This window comes from Malaclemys terrapin, chromosome 2 (assembly GCF_027887155.1).
Source record: "Malaclemys terrapin pileata isolate rMalTer1 chromosome 2, rMalTer1.hap1, whole genome shotgun sequence".
Classification (NCBI taxonomy): domain Eukaryota; kingdom Metazoa; phylum Chordata; order Testudines; family Emydidae; genus Malaclemys; species Malaclemys terrapin.
Genome location: NC_071506.1, coordinates 100,916,114 through 100,933,299, shown reverse-complemented (window position 1 = coordinate 100,933,299; position 17,186 = coordinate 100,916,114). Strand labels below are relative to the sequence as shown.

At 38.9% G+C, this 17,186-nt stretch overlaps 2 protein-coding genes across 10 annotated transcripts in view; one reads left to right on the top strand and one right to left on the bottom strand.

The window, feature by feature from the left end:
- MBP (myelin basic protein) overlaps positions 1-2,666 on the top strand; it is a 188,018-nt gene extending 185,352 nt beyond the window's left edge. For all 7 annotated transcript variants that reach the window (XM_054021211.1, XM_054021216.1, XM_054021215.1 and 4 more), the window contains one exon: positions 3-2,666. In XM_054021211.1, the coding sequence (XP_053877186.1) occupies positions 3-59 (57 nt within the window). In that variant the 3' untranslated portion in view covers positions 60-2,666. The remainder of the gene's footprint in view (positions 1-2) is intronic.
- An 8,831-nt stretch (positions 2,667-11,497) lies between these two features.
- Positions 11,498-17,186, bottom strand: part of ZNF236 (zinc finger protein 236) — a 191,491-nt gene continuing 185,802 nt past the window's right edge. For all 3 annotated transcript variants that reach the window (XM_054020455.1, XM_054020456.1, XM_054020457.1), the window contains exons 32-33: positions 14,871-15,047; positions 11,498-14,533 (exon numbers count right to left, since the gene is read on the bottom strand). In XM_054020455.1, coding sequence (XP_053876430.1) covers positions 14,406-14,533; positions 14,871-15,047 — 305 coding nt within the window. In that variant the 3' untranslated portion in view covers positions 11,498-14,405. The remainder of the gene's footprint in view (positions 14,534-14,870; positions 15,048-17,186) is intronic.

Sequence of the window (17,186 nt, the reverse complement as noted above, 5' to 3'; positions counted from 1 at the left end):
AGGGAGGATCTGGTTCCCGACCTGGATCACGGTCTGGTTCTCCAGTTGCTAGACGCTGAAGTTCTAAGACGTCATTCAAGGACCATGTACTCTGCTTCATAAGATAACTGCCTAAAATTTTAATAATAATTGCAAGAATTACATAGATAGAAACAATCTGTTACTTAATGTCATTTGAGTTGTGCATGCAGTAGGATTATATACACTTCTATTGGCAATCCCTGACCAACAGTTGAATGAATGAAACACACAAAGTAGCTTTATTTGCTATCTTCAGTTTTTAGGTAAAATAACAAGATCCCCGACTTTATTCATTCTTCAGGATGTCCAAACTGCATGTTAGATTTTATTTATTTTTTCTCCAAGCCCCACAAGTCTTCTGATTTTTTTTTTTCATTGAACACCACAATTGCAAATGCAGAGCAACTGTCTTGGTTTTTGAGCACTGCCATTAAAGGATTTCTTAAACACTGCTGTAAAAAACACGTGCAGAAGTTGTAAGGACTGTTTATCCGAACACTTTTTTGTTTGGGTTTATTTTTATTTAATGTCACTTCTCTCAGAGTATTTTACTTTTCATAACAGGATTAGGCAGTCATGGAAAGGTTTAATAAACTTTGGGAGTTCAAGGTATGTGAAATGTGGGAGAGGGCAGCTGTTACAGTATCAATGAGATGCAAAGCAATAGTAATAAGGAAATTCCTTATTTTTACAAATTGCTCATCACAGCCAAACCATTAGAATTAAGTGTGGCCGACAGAGAGAGAGAGAGGATTTCAAACTTGGGTTAGACTAATGTCTTACAACAAAAAACAAGGAACATTCCCAGAGAAGAAACATCTAAGATTGCACGTGACCACTGCATGTCACTGTTGCTCCACGCAGACACTGCTACAACAGCATTTCTTTAGCAGTTAAAGAATAAAACAAAAATAGTCTAATTTGTGAAAGAAATAAAGCCCTTCAGCATTGAGACTTCAGATAGTCCTGCACATCTCAAGTTAGAATTATTAGTAGTTTTCTTGTTACTGCAGCAGTGTTAAACTTGGTAAGTTGTCTTATGACGAAATAGATGGCTTTAATGGCAGTGCACCAAAGCAAACTAGTAGTAAACTACTGTGAACATTTAACTGTTGCATTGTAGTTGCCTTATAGAAATTAAATCTAAATCATTAGTTAGCGTTTAACATTGATTGTTCACAAATCTACTAAAATGTATACATGTGGCAATGGTAAATTTCCAACCATATGTAGGAAAAAAGCTCTTCTGAATTGCACTATTTTATAACAAACTTAATATTTTGTGAGATTACCCTCCTTAACTGATTCAGTGTTTTTTATTTTAGCATATACATTGTAGACTATATTTAATGCTAAGTTGGCACTCAGTTTCAGCCATGCTACTAACTATCTGGAGTAGCCAATGTTAATGTCAACTGACATATACCATGTGTTGTTAATTCTATTTTGTCTCTACATCTACTGTAGATTTAAAGCACTGTCCATTAATATGCAGTGGTGAAAGATGAGAGGGTAGGAAAACATAGAAATGAAAGAAACAGTAAAACAGCAAAATTGTTAAACACACACCTATTACATCTTTCTTATGCTATATTGTTGTCTGGCTATACTGGAAGGACAGGAGACAGTGAATATGGTTTAACCAGGCAGCAATTTTAATAGATGTCTGGGACTACCCGACAGATATAAGTGTACAGTGCAGGTAACACCCATGATCATTTCAATATTTTCCTGGGGACTTCTGCCAGCCCCCCCCCCCTTTTTTTTTTCTATCCTGGTCCCCAGCCAGTCCATTGCTGGGACCTTACCATCATCCAATTCTCAAATAAGGGTTAAGGTGGGCTATAGAGAAAGGAGGGGGTGGCTCCCTGCTGTCCCAGTCATAGGCATGCCACTCCCCTCAGCCCATTCCACTCCTTTAACAAACACCTCCTTTAAGTTGTTTATCAAGCCATTTATATGTTCACTGTATCCCTTCCCTGTGGAGTACCTGCACTGGACATCTGCCCCATACTTACATAATGAGTTGCCTAACATCATAGCCTAACTTCCTTCCCTACTCATCATAACAACCCCTCCCCGCCAACAGCCACTGCCCTCCGGAACATGTTGTGGGGGATGCAAAAATCTCCCACTCCAGTTTGGCTAATCTGGTGGTGAGGGGAAAATTCCTTCCCAGCCTTCCAAGAAAGGAGCGGCTAGTGCAGTGCCCACTGTGATCCCAACCAAACCTGCTTTTTTGCCACTTCCAAGGTTGTGAGGCTGGGTGCTCCTCCATCTGGTCCAGGGAAAAGGGTCTTCTGCTGGGCTTGCCCTTTATCAACTCCCCAGCCCTTCCGGTCCCTGAGGGATAAGTCAGCATTGCAACACTCTGCTTTTGCAGCAGTATCTGTGCCTCTCTCCCCCACCCACACTCTAAAAGTAATATATCCCTTCCCCTGGCAAGCTGGACCACACCCATCTCCCCCCTTAAGCTGTGGTGCAGTCATTGGCTATGTGTATTTTTCTATATGTAGGTTCGCTCAGATGTATACTCCACAAAATAATAGTAAATTTAATTTAAATGTGTACTGTTCACAAAAGTGTAGGAATACAGCTTTTAAAAACATTCATTATTGAAATAAAATAATCAACTTGTAATGACATTTGGACCAGTTTGGTTTTTTAAGCTTTATAGAATACTGTATGCATGTGTGTGTCTTTCTGTAAAATAACACTTTTGGTAACAGGTAAAAAAATATAATAAAAAATTAAATTTAAAAACATACAATCTCTGCATGAATTATGTGAAAACTACATTGATTTTTAAAGACAGCCTTCAAATATATTTAATGAAAAGGTGTTTAAGGTGATTTCTGAAGGTAAATACTTTTTTCCAAAATGTTGCTTCATGCTGTTTAACAAGACCTCCCCTGCAAAAAAAAGGTTTTCAAAGGCTGGTATACTTCTAGTTTTGCCTTCTCTAAAAAAGGGACCATCAAGATCTTTTTCATACATTTAAAAATTATAGTTTACCTCACTATTATATATAATGGTTCTTTGTAAGCTTGAGACTGAAATCCACTTCCTCTACTCTACGCATCACAAGAGACTGGGCATCTACACTACTTCCAAGCAAGGGAGTTTTAGTGGGATGGAAGAGACCAGGATCTGAAAGTAGGCATGTGTCCACCCTTCATTCCACACATGGAGGGAGAAGGTATAAGCCAAAAGAAATACTACAGTTCTGAGGCTACACTGGTGGCCATCAAGCAGCTCTACTACCGCATCATGATCTGAAAATGGAAGGGAGGATTCCTACCCTTCCACTTCTTTGGGAAACCTCCCCGGCAACTAAAATGCACAACCTGGCTCTTCAGGCTACAGCTAGGACCCTGCTTTCCCCTTCCTTCTGAAAATCCTGCTCTCAAATTCCAGGAAAATGCAGACAAAAATATGGCTTGTGAGACAGTCCATTACATCACTCACAAGAGGCCTGAATCTCCAGATCAAACACCCGTGAACTCTGGTGATCTGTCCTTTCCTCAATCTTCCCTCCCAGAGTTGGCCTCATAATCTCCACCTCTTGTCTTAAGTACATGCCACCTGCTTCCTCTCATCTCATTCCCGCATTCATCCTCATCTACTTCAGTTTCCTTGTTAAACCCTCTAACTTCACTGCTTTTCACCTTCTCTCTCAGACTCTGTCAGGTCTGGATCAGTTCTATAAATCACTGCTACGGTCAGCCTCTTGACCTAGTCTTTTACTTGCAACTGCTCTCTGAGTTATCCCTTTCTGTCAATGAATTATTAGAGAGGGTATTACTTCATATTCTTTAATATTGCTCACTTTCATGTATAATCCTTCTAAAATTGAATTCTACTTCAGTGGCTTTTATGGAGACGCCAAATTATACTGTCATAGGTCAAGGCCACCAAGGAGTCTATGTTTGAGCTGGGATTAGAAAACATGTTCTCAAATACAATGCAGCATCTGATACTATTAAGTTGCCCTTGTTTTGTGGGCAGAGGTCACCGAGGCTGCTCAGCAGAGGAATCACCTTAGCTACATGGAGCTGGCTGGCTGGACTGTGGTAGCCTTGGGCCTCTAATGACAGTGTTGGAAGTGCTGTCCATGAAGCTATAAATGGGTCTTTCCCTAAAATCAAGGGAAACATGGTCATGATTTTCCCAGACTTCAAAAAATAACCACAGGGAGCTGTAGGTGGCGGCATATCATAAATAATCTGATCATTAGGAAAAATTGGGGAGAGGATTTAAACCCTTGTTATCAGTTAACATTTCCCAGGCTTTTTTTTTTTTTTTTAAATAAAGAATTGGTCGAGAAATTTACTTTAAAAAAAAATTGAAGTGCTGAGATCATTCTCTAATTTCTAGGTCCTGCACATTTGGGGGGATAACAGGAGATGCTGCAATCATGGGCTCTGCAGTCCCACAGGCCAATTCTGCTATATAGACCCATAGCCATGTGCAGTTTATACCATCCCAAAGCTCACTACGGGCAACTGTTTTTTAATGACAGAAGTATTCTGTATTTTAGCTGACTGGAGCACTACATTCTATGTACACCTCTACCTCGATATAACGCTGTCCTCGGGAGCCAAAAAATCTTACCGCGTTATATTGAACTCGCTTTGATCCACTGGAGTGCGCAGCCCCACCTCCCCAGAGCACTGATTTACCACGCTATATCCGAATTCGTGTTATATCAGGTGGCGTTATATCGAGGTAGCGGTGTATTAGACAAGATGGTAGAGACTGTTGTGTGTCATAGAATATCATTAGATATCATTAATGACAAACGATGAGATTCAAGTTAATAGTGAATTAAACATTTCCTGACGTAATAAAGGTTATGGAAAAATTGTTACCTGATGATTCCAATGTGGGACTCACCTCTCCCCCAGTCTAATGCATTTAGGCTGTTTCTCTCTTCCTGCAAATACCAGAAGCAGTTCAGACTTGTCCACAAGACACCGGGGCTTAGGCATGTTATTTTTTCTGCCCTCATGCTAGAATATTTCCAAAGCTGTATGAAAAAACTGAATTCTTATTAGCTAAATATAAGCTTCTTGACTACAAAGTGTGACCATTATTATTAAAGTTCTGTTTATAAAGAGTTGATAATTAAATATATATCAAAACATCTATTAACTAATTGTTATGGATTATTTTAGAGTTCAAGAGGTTGCTTATAACCATCTAATATCTTCTACCAATTTTTTTAACATATACAATGCATCTGATGTCTGTAGCATGCTTATAACATGTATCAATCATTTACTATCCTTTATAAACAATTTATTAAATTAAACCTTGAGTGCAACCCAATTCTATCTTTCTTAACTGTGTTAACTATACACACACGGACTCTTAAAAGGCCACTATACTGGTCATCAGAGAATACATCTCAGGTAAGGCAGACTGGGAAGAAGTCCCAGAAAGGAATTCACTAGACAACCAATTTTCCCTTCTGCATCCTGACTTCTTCCTCAGTCTAAGGACTGGCCTACACTACTGCTTAAGTCAATGCAACTTATGTTGCTCAGGGGTATGAAAGAGACACACACCCCTACGCAACATAAGGTACATTGACTTATGTAGTGTCCACACTGTACTATGTTGGCAGCAGATGCTCTCCCACTGACACAGAGGTGGAGTAATTATGCCAATGGGAGAGCGCTCTCTTGTCAGCGTAGCGTGTCTTCACCCGACACGCTGCAGCTGTGCTGATGTATCACACTCATGTAGACTTACCCTGAGATAATTATAGTGAGCAAAAAGGGAAAAAATAGTAGGAAAGCAGGAATAAGCAGGATAAATGATTTCTGCTTTCCCTAATATGAGTAGCATAGGTACATTATATTACTGCTTGGGGCCCCTTTCGGCCAAAGGATGCTTCTGCAGCAGAGTCAGGCCCGCTGACGAGGAGGCAAAGGGGGCAATTGCCCAAGGGCCCAGACAATTTAAAGGGGCCTGGGGCCCTTGGCTGCCACCACTGCTGCAGTAGCAGCAACTACGAGTCTCGGGCCCTTTTAAATCACCTGGGCAGGCCACAGGGCTCCTAGGAGCGCGCGACCGCTCTGGGACCGGGCCTTGTGGGCCAGCATGGGGTTGGTCCCAGAAGTGACAGATTTCTCACTTCTACCCCTGCTAAGGACGGCCCTGGTGCCCAGAATTACTGTTGGCAGGCCTGAGCAGGGTGAAAGTCAAGCTTGCAGTACTTCATAAGTTCTTAATGGGCAACAATTCTGTAAGATTTCCTTTGTGGTTGAAAGCACCTCTTCTGCCCAGGCAGTTCTGATGGAGCATGCTGAAGGAGTTCTGACTCTTTGGGAAGTCTGTTTATTTGCATCTAACATGCTTCAAGTGATCTGGATTTTAGTCCCTCAGCCAGATGAATTAAATTACTCTGGATACTATTTTCACTTTCCTTTGCATCTCCTGTTGAAAATGGTTCCAGGCCTATAAAAGGAATCTATGAAGCACTGTCACATGAAGTCTAGCCCATGGATTAACTGTATGCATGAGACAAGACTACCAAAGAGCAGTGGGTAGTGAGAGAGGGAGGATGCTCAGTTCCATGACACTCCAAGAATCACTATCTGGAAATTGCCAAACATTTCTTGTGATGGAAATTCTTTTGCTCTCCTTATATCTATCTAAATAACTTTTAAATGAATGATGCTCTGTGAGGGGATCAGCAATGATGAGTCTATCTGACAATTCTCAAAGTCAGAACTAAATTCAGAGAAACCAATGCAATGCTATAGAAGTTGCTGGACCTAAAATGTCCGCCAAAGTTTTCTTAAAAAAAGCAAAGACTGCACAACGGTGGTACATCAAGATCCGTAAACTGACTATTCTGTCTCTCCTCTCAATTTATTTCATCTAATCTGTTTCATTATTTCAGTGTTGGCATGATCTCCTGCTTCTTCATGCCCTGATTTTCAAAAAGTGTTCCGTGCCTGCAAATCTCCCTAAAGTCAATTGGAGCTGCAGGTGTTCAGAACTTTTGAAAATTAGGTCATTATATTTTGGCAATTTGTGTCTCTTTCCTTGTGTGGCAATATTGTTTCCAAAATACAAAGATATTATAGGTAGCAGCGTTCAACAAAACTTTCCCCATTGTTGGTACTGTCGTGGGATACCATATCTGACCATAACATGCTCATACGTAGTATTATCATCCCCAATTGGTGCATTTAGATCTCCCATAAGAATAACTGTTATATTTATTGATCTTGCCAAGGCCACTCTGCAATCTTTCACAGAAACCATGTTTGACTTGTTCATCACTATAATTTCTTGCACATAACACTGAACTATCACAAAGCAAGTAGTCAATATGTCTGAGTTTACAGGTTCCCACTTCTTTGGTGCTTTAGTAGCTTCCTTACTCAATAATAAGCCTATGTCTTCCTGATGTTTGCCATCCTCTCTTCCAGAATAAAAAATAAAAGTCACACCTTCCAATGGTAGTTTACCTTGTCTAGTCCATCTCATCTCATTTCAGTCCAGCTAGACTTAAGCCAAAGATTTTCATTTCTCTGAAATAGTCTACCGTGTTGCAAAGTAAGCTAACATGCCAACTCCCAATTCTCGTCTTAACCTTAGCTGTGAAGATATCCCATTTCAGAACCTCCTTGGGGTTTTGATACTGGGTGAAGCCATCATTTGATCTCCTTGTCAACTGAGGGAGAAAGAGCTTAATCACATTGCCATTAATAGGCACTGCAGAAGATCACTGTTGAACACCAGGGTGTATACGAGTACTGATATTGGAAGTGACAACCATCTTGTTATTGGGAGAATCAAAATAAAACTAAAGAAGGCACTACCACATAAGGCAGACAGCATGATACTCAAAAACTAGTAGTAGTTCTTCAAGTGATGGTCCCTATTGTATTCCACTGAGGGTTATGCGCATACACTGAGCCAGAGCTTTTTAAAAGTAGTAGTGTCCGGTGAGCCGCACATGCACCCTTGTTTTGCCTCATGATATCGACCAAGGTGATTAATGGCGGGGTGGACTGACTGCGCTCTCAGTTGCTTCTCTCCACTGCATGGTCCAAGTCAAAGCTTCTGCTGTTCTCTCATCCCTTGTGACGCACTTCAAACTTTGCATAAAAAAATCCCTGTTCTTATACATAGTTAGCATTTCATTTTTTTGGTAGTAGTTTTTACTGTTAGAAGCAGTTTTCCCTAGGATTTAAGGAGCTTGGGAACATTGCTTCGGTGGTTTCCCATCAGACCTCTCCACCGAGCACCCAGGCCTGGGTACGGGATTAGGACGAAGACAACGGGGTTCAAGATTTGCGCTTTCTGCCCTTGCTCATTTTTGATCAGTGATGACCACCAGCACTGCCTATACTGCTTGGGGGGAGCCCAGCTTGTGTCCAAGTGCAGTATCTGCCTCTCCTTCCCTGCCCATACCTGGGAAGGCTGAGTTCTCTCACCTTAAGCAGCATCGCCGCATGGTCTGCTGTTATATCCAGGCTGGGGACACCTCTTGCACCCACGCAATACATCGGGCTGAGCAAATCGAGGAGTGCACCTCCTACTGCAGAGCTCCAGTCCAGTTCCACCAGTACCAGTGTTATGGACCTCATGCCGGGGTCTAGCCATGAGGCAAGGAAGCATGTGCATAAGCATGCCAGAAAGTCTTCCTTAAGTCCCAAGAAAGACGCTGCATCATCCAAGAGTTCTAGCCACCGAGAAGCGGAGGAGAACAATGGCAGTTTTTTCAATGAAGTGTGAAAGCAGCCTGGACTACAGTGAGGGTCAGAAGATCTAAGAAAGAAGAATGGAAATATTAAACAAGAGAATTCAACAAGAATGAGATGGAACTAAAACAGCTATTCTACAGAAAGAACATGGGGACAAAGACAAGTCAGTCAGAAGATCAGCCAGAAGAAATAAGACAGAAGGGACAGAAAACAAAGCAAGAGAAGCTGAGAAGGCATGCTAGCAAGGGGTTTCCAAAATTTTTTTTCTAATATCCTAATGAGAGATACAATTTTAGCCACAGAGGATGGAACATTTTTAGGCTGCGCTCAACCAGCCACAACCACTAATACACACAGAGATGTGAAGAAACAGTGGACTTACCAGTATCACTAAGAGCAGTTGCTTTTGAGAAAGTAACTAAGGCCATAAACCAATTAAGGAGTGGTAAAACACCAAGCTGTGGTAAAAAACATGCTAAAAGCTCAAAAAGAAATGATGTTGAGTTACATATCCAGGTTGTACAGAATGGTTTGGGAAAAGAAAACCTATCCTGACTGGAGAAAAGGTGTATTCTGTGAAATCCCTAAAAAGGTGGATTAATTTATTTGTGATAACAGGAGATACTCCAATCTGTACCTGGAAAAGTGTTTTGCATTATCATTTTGAATAGGATGAAAACTGCTGTTGACAAAGAACTCAGAGATAAGCAGGCTGGATTTTGATCTGATAGGTCACGTTCAGATCAGATTTTCACCTTGAGAAGACTTATTGAGCAAGGGTTAGAATACTGGCAGAAGACGCTTTTTAACTTCACTGATTTTACAGAAGTGTTTTATAGTGTTCACGGACAAGCCCTCTGGAAGATCCTGAAACACTATAAAATTCCATCAGAGATTGTTAATCGGATAAAAGCTTGGTAGAATGAGTCTGCATGCTGTCAGAACAAAAAAATGGCTTAAGATTGTTACTGGTGTAAAGCGAAGTTGAGCACTATCCCCACTTCTCTTCTGCATTGCCATAGACTTTGAGATGAGAAAAGCAACAGCTGATGTTGAGGCCACTGGCATTGTTTGGACAAGAGATGAGCTGCAGGATCTAGTTTTTATTTTTCAGATGACAAAGTCATACTGGATACCAGCTTTGAGGAAACAAAAAAAACTCTTTATGAGTATAAAAGTGGAAGCTACCAAAATGGGAGTTTGAGACCAAGCGTATGGAGATAGGAGAGAATATGATCAACTCTGACAGATGTGTGAGTGATGGAAAAGAGTACAAAAGGTTTACGACTGTTTTAAAAATCTTGGAAGTAAAGTATTTCTGCTAATGGTCAGCTCATTAAAGAACTGAGGGCAAGAACTGGCAAAGCCAGTGGATCAAATACTTATTTGCCAAACAGCTGGAAGAGTAGCAAAATACTACACCTTGACGTGAGATTGTACAATGGTATTGTCCTTCCAACATTACTGTATGCCTCAGCAGAATGTGGCAGAAGTACACAATAGGAAGCTGAATGCATTTCACCAGAGTTGTTTGAGAAGGATTTTGGGAATTCATTGGAGCAATTGTATAACCAACGTGGCAGCATTGCACTGCACAGGTCAGCAGACTGTGGACTTAATCAGCTAGAAAACGCTCTGGTGGTTTGCCCAGGTCATCAGGCTACCCCATGGGAGAAGCACAAGCTACATCTTAGATTGCATTCCAACTGGATGGAAAAAAGAAGGCATGGTGGAGAAAGTATGACCTATCCCAGAACAATTGAAAAGGGTGTTGCTATCATGGAGACAATTTATGATGGACAACAGTGGGAAAAATAGGTTGCCTCATGTGCCACTCCTACGAAAAAAGTGCTGTTTCTATGAACTCACAATCACTGAGCACAGCCATTAGGATTTTGGATTGATTTGTCCACCCCCACAGAAAAAGTAGAGGGACTCCCTTCCCACACACTTGGCTGTTCTGACATCTATCATCACAAACTTCTTCCATGCCACCATGGTCAGGAGGCGCCATGGAAAATACATCCTTGGGCTATTCCACATTTTCTGCAAAATTTCACAACCACAGCCTGCCCACTCAGCCCCACAGCCTCTACAGTCTCCAACCCTCTCCACTATAAACCTCAGATGAAATGAGAATCACTGCAGGGTTCTGGAGAGGCAGCTCAGTCCCCTCTGCTCTGTGGAAGTGGAAAGAGCCATAGGCAGCCCTCCATGCACAAATCCAAGTGGTATGATTTGGGTTGAAGTCAGCATTTGAATCACAATTAGGAACTGAAGCTCACAACACATAGGGTGATAAACTAGGGAAGGGATGAGTTCTCTCCTCTGCTGGATACTATTTGGCTGAAGAGAGTTTTCTGCAAGAAGCCAACCTATTTACATTGTGATGGCTTATATCTACAATCTAAAAAGATAGAAACAATCAAAAATTGCAGGATTCATGATATGATTTTTTTTCCTAGTGATTTTTTCTTGTTTATGTTAAGGAGAATTTGAGAGTTTCTTCTTTGGAGGTTACCACTGTGTATTCCAATAAAACATTCACAGTGTCTCTCATACAAGTCTTTTCCAGGTTGGGCATAAAATACAAAATATCATAAATGGGCTGCAGTAGCCAATTAAGGCATGACCATAAAATGGTGTTCATAACAGTTGAAGGAAAAAAAAAAACTTAAAATACAAGAGAGAAAATACTAAGCCAAGGCAAAATTAAATTGATTTATTGCTAATAACTACATCTCAGCTATCAACGGTGTATGATGCTTTTACTCAGAGAGCCCAATTGCCACAGCAAGATGGACCAGGGCTTCTAGGGCACATAAAGTTTATTTCTGATGTTACCTTTCTCCAGTGTGATGCTGTTAGGGCATGGTCCACATTACATTTCTTTACTTTAGCAAGAAAGTTCCTGAACAACCTGATCTTGCCCTGGACACCAATGTAATAGTCACAACCTTGTCACTACTACAGAGCATCAGCAGATATAATGCATTTGAAAGTTTCCAATTCAAACTTATCCAAGTAATCTGGAGCAGCTCCTATGTTTAAAGGAAGGACATTAAACACCTTTGTGTCAGGCAGAAAACATTCAAGGCATGATTCTAAAATATATACTGTATCTTATTAAAATGTTCAAAAAGGATATTTACCATAATTGGCAGGACTCTCGCTATTGTGGTGGGTTGAGAACTCAGGGGAAAAAAAGGCAAGTCTCCCTATTTACTTGTTACTTACTATCTTACAAATATCCACTCATTACGTGATTGGTATGTGATCAAGAGTCTTAAAGCAGCATTGCTCTCTGAAAAATGACTGTATTTCAAATAGCACCTCTTTATTGAAAAGATCTGCTTTCCGTGTATTGTGAATTCTGCTTATTAGCAACCTCTTGGTTCCCAGCAAAAGGTTGCCATTATCCAGAAGTTACCAATATGTGTAAGGCAGGTTTGCAGGGCCAAACAACTTGTCTGGAATGAGATGCACTGCTGAAATGAAAGGAGAACTTCAGTCCTCTATGTTCAACATTGAGCTGCATAATTTTAGTCAACCACATTTTCCTTGAAATAAAAGACAATTTTAAATGGGTATTCTTAGTTAAAAACTACACAAAGCAAAGTTGGAAAAAATTAATATTATTAACATTTCTGACTTAAATATTTCCACATAACAAAAATGTTATTTTTATGTCACCAACTATATTACTTATATACATATGCAAAGAGTTAACAAAAGAAATAAGAGATTCCCTATCAAAAACAACAGTGATTTCTTTCTTCAGGAATCTGAAATGACTAGGTCTTATAGCAGACAACGTATATATAATATTTACCAAAAGGGGAAAAAAGTGTTTTTTGGATATGAGAGCAAATAAAAGGCGATTATTTTGCAAAAGGTAAAATAAAACCCAACTCTATTTTACATTACAATGAATCCAATACTGATCTAGAAGTACTCATATGAACTTGAAAACTTGATGAAATCTTCCTGAAGTTGGGATTGCTATTTACAAAATATATTGATCAGCCACATAGAGGCCCATATATTTTTATATATACATACATACATATATATATATATAACATATAAATAAATTCAAAGGAACAAAGTAAAAGTAAGCAAAGAGCTTTCTGTCTTTGGAATGTATAAAACATGACTTAAGCTTTACTCCAGTGTTTCTTTGTTATGAATACACTTAACAAGTGGCACCTTTCAGAGCAGTACTAAGGTTATGTCTACACTTACAGCGGCAAGTAGAGTAAAGGCACTACACGTGTAGCTACACGCCATGGCGAAAGGCAGGTGGTATCCATACTTGTCACTAAGGTGAGTAGCTACATACTGCTGTGTGCAGGCAGCAACGAAAAGGCTCTGGCAGCGGAGAGACAGTGGGACTCTACACTGCAGAAATTAGTAACATAGACATGGGAGGCCATGCTTGGATATATACCATCAGGGCTGAGTTGCAGGGCACTCTACACTACCCCCCTAAGCCATGCCTCACCATCTACACTGCTATTTACACCCCTGCTAGCTGGGGATGCTGTGTCTGTACTCTATACACTGCCGCAGCTGTAGATGTACCTTAAGTTAACTAGGTAGTTTTACCGGGGGGGGGGGGGGGGGGAGGGGAGAAACACACACACACACCCCAAAAAAACAAACACCACAGTAAAATGCTTTCAGAATTGATGCATGAGAAAATAATGATGCTTTTACAGATTTGGAACTAAAAAGGTCTACAGTACAGATTACTTTTATGTTAACTGAGGTGACCTGTACTGCAGCTTACTTCCAGTTTGCTATTAAAATGTACAATTTTAGGTTATCTCCCAACTTTAGAATATGGCTTGTGCTTTCCACAAATACTCAAGTATCTGCCTGCTGATCCTTACGGCAAACCTAAAAACAGGGGCGTTCAATCAGTTTAATTTCTTTTAGTTTGGATTTTCTTTGAATGTTTATTGCTGAGTTTGAAGCCTCAGACATTTTGATGGAAAAAACTAATGACTGTCTCTACAACTGGAATGGAAATAGCCCGGTCACCTCTCAAGAGATTAGCTACATAAATACCATTTAATGCAAGGGCAATTCACTTTCCAAAATTCCTCAAATGCACCAAAAGAAACTAATAACAGAAATTTAACATTTTACTGTGCATTGTAAAAATTAATTCTGTACTGCATGCATCTCTATCATAACACTTTTCTTTCTAACCTCAAACATTTTTGCTATACATTAAAAAAATAAAAAAGTAAATGACAATTTTCATGGTTTTCCCATGAAGTTACTTTTCATCTTCTTTACTAATACAAGGGAATCACTCTTTCCTGATATGAAGTTCCAGTAAATTGTTCAACTAGATATACTGTCTGTGGATTAGAAGATGAAACCGCATGTAGTATTACCTGAGTTCATTGATTTGTAGACAATTTAACACAGATTAATTGATGTTTTTTCAATATTTTCCCACAAGCTTACAAAAACAATGATTCTTAAGTACTTTTTGTAAATAATTAAAAAAACTATAATATATTATTCTATTGTTAATATTTCAATGCTTGAAGCATCAACTGTAAAATCCATATGCTTTACTTTTTTCAAAACATATGTTGAGAAATTCAAGTCCTGAAAGCAAAGCTTTCAACTAAGGTGTCATCGAAAAACATTGGTTATACTCTGCCATTCATTTGAAGATTCTTGAACAACCTCTTCTAAATTCAAAGCACGATTAATATCTTCCCCTTCTTGTTCTTGCTGACTGGCAGATTCTTGTATAGTACCTATTGTAATGTAACAGAGAAAGAAAGGAATGACTAATACAGATAATGGAAGACTACTGCAAATACAACAAAAACAAGGAATGAAGAAGATGCACAAATTATTTTGGTTCATAAAGCAGAACATGTCTTTGAAAAGGAAAAAAAAAAAAGTCAGCAGTCAAAGGGAATGGAGCATTTCACTAGAACTGGATAACACCAGTTGTGCACAACTGTATATCATCTGCATTCTATGTTTTAGATTGTCCCCACCTACAGAGCCAAGGGAATACTGAAGACACTAACTGATCCCTGCTTCAAAAAATGTGTGCTTAACATTACTAAGTATCATGTTACCTACCAGCATAGCCATGAGCTCGTTTCATATGGAGTTTCATATTGCTTTTCTGTGTAAAGCCCATTGCACAGTAATCACATTTGTAAGGCCTCTCTCCTGTGTGCTTTTTCATATGCACCTGAAGGGCACTCTTCTGGTTAAAAGCTTTATCACACAGTGTACACTGAAATGGACGTTCCCCTGCACAACGGAAAAATGTACATGGTAACTTCTCAGGTAACAAAACTACATGGGACAGAATACACTTATAATCCTTGAAGAAAGCATTAACATTTCTACTTTATATGCATGATTTTGTTAAGTTTGACAAATTTATGTTTTAGAATACCAAGTGATAAAAAAGCTTACAAGTTTGATACTTTTTGCCCTACCACAGAAAAGTAATATATATTAGGCCATTTTATTAATTTCTACAAAACTGAACTATTCTCAGACTCAAAAGTTGTGCCATTAAACTTCTGCTAGATTTGCAATAAAATACTAAATGTGATCCACATCCTCTGTGCCCAGAGGTGAATGATCTCCATACAAGTAATATAAAAGCAAATAAACTTTTCCATAATTTGCTAGACTTGTTTTTTTTATTTACAAGAATAAACTCAATTTCAATTAGAACTTATTCATTTCTAAACAAACTTATATACCCAAAACAGACCATTACTTAGATGGTAGGTCTACACACATTTTATTTTTTTATATTATATATATATAAATTATAACACAGTGCCATAGCTCTGCTATAGTTATTGTTAAGTGTGTGTGTGTATCAAATAGTTTGTTTTCTGTAATGGTTTATGAAGCACCTTTTAAATATACAAAAGTAACGTATTTTTCTTATTGAAGAGTGCAATCAAAGAAAATCAGAAATTTCTTATCTGGTAATTTTCTGTTAGCAGCTTCCCTCTTCGTTAATCACTAATGGGTAAATGCTATCCCAACCAGGGTGGATAAAATTTTTGATTTAAAACAATTTTTTTTTTTTTTTACTTAAATTGGATTTTTGCTTAAATTAAATCAATTTTTCTTTTAAAAATAAACCTATTTAAAAGTACAACATATATTAAAGCCAAACTTACTATAATTTAGTAAAACCATTTAAATTAATTTTTTAAAAAATATTTAAACAGTAAATATTTGCTGCTGAAGTTTTAAAGAAAGTCAATCAAGTCTAAATCACTGGCTAAGCACCTGGAACCAGAGTTTGCCAAAATGCTAAACCAGGTATAATCTAATCTAAGCATCAAGACAACCTGATATAATGAATTAACCAGGCCACCAGAAAAATTCTTCCAAAGCTGAAGAAACATTCTAGCAACCGATTATTAGCATCAAGACAACCTGATATAATGCATTAATTAACCTTTACAGAATATGTCTAAATTTTCCTTTAGAGAAAGATTTCCATTTGTAGTCTGGTCATTTACTAGACCAGGGGTAGGCAACCTATGGCACGCATGCCGAAGGCGGCATGTGAGCTGATTTTCAGTGACACTCACACTGCCCAGGTCCTAGCCACCGGTCCGGGGGGCTCTGCATTTTAATTTAATTTTTAAATTAAGTTTCTTAAACATTTTAAAAACCTTATTTACTTTACAAACAACAATAGTTCAGTTATATATTGTAGACTTACAGAAAGATCTTCTAAAAATGTTAAAATGTATTACTAGCACACAAAATCTTAAATTAAAGTGAATAAATGAAGACTTGGCACACCACTTCCAAAAGGTTGCCGACCCCTGTACTAGATTATCCAAGTGGGCTGAATGAGGAGAGAAGCTACACAACAGAAAGACAATTATGAGGTAAATTACATATTCTCTTGCGCAACTTCTCTCCTCATTCATCACTAACAGAAGTAGCGAGCAGTGAATCACAGAAGTGTGGGGCAGAACAAGCAGAGTTTTAATTATTATAGTAGATAACAGGCAGGAATGACAAGGCATTATCTGGGAACCAACTCAGCTGTACCTTCCTACCAAAGGAAGCAAAGGAATGGAAAAAACGTACTTTTAAAATCATCCTCAGTCTAGGCTCATGACCTGTGAATAAGTTCTGCCAGTTGCCTAGCATACCAGCTGGTGCACGATTTTAACATCTTGCCTGAGGCAATTCTGAAGCCCTAAGGCCTTAGCATTTTGGACTTAATGAGATGAAAAGAGACACCTGGAATGTGAACTCCATATGTTTGAGATATCTTTTAAGTCCCATGAAAGCCCATTTACGGCATACTCCTCCAAAGGAGTACTAACAGTTAGAACAAAATGATGGAAGAACTATTTCCAGGAATAGTGGAAAAAGGAACTTACTTGAACAGAAAAT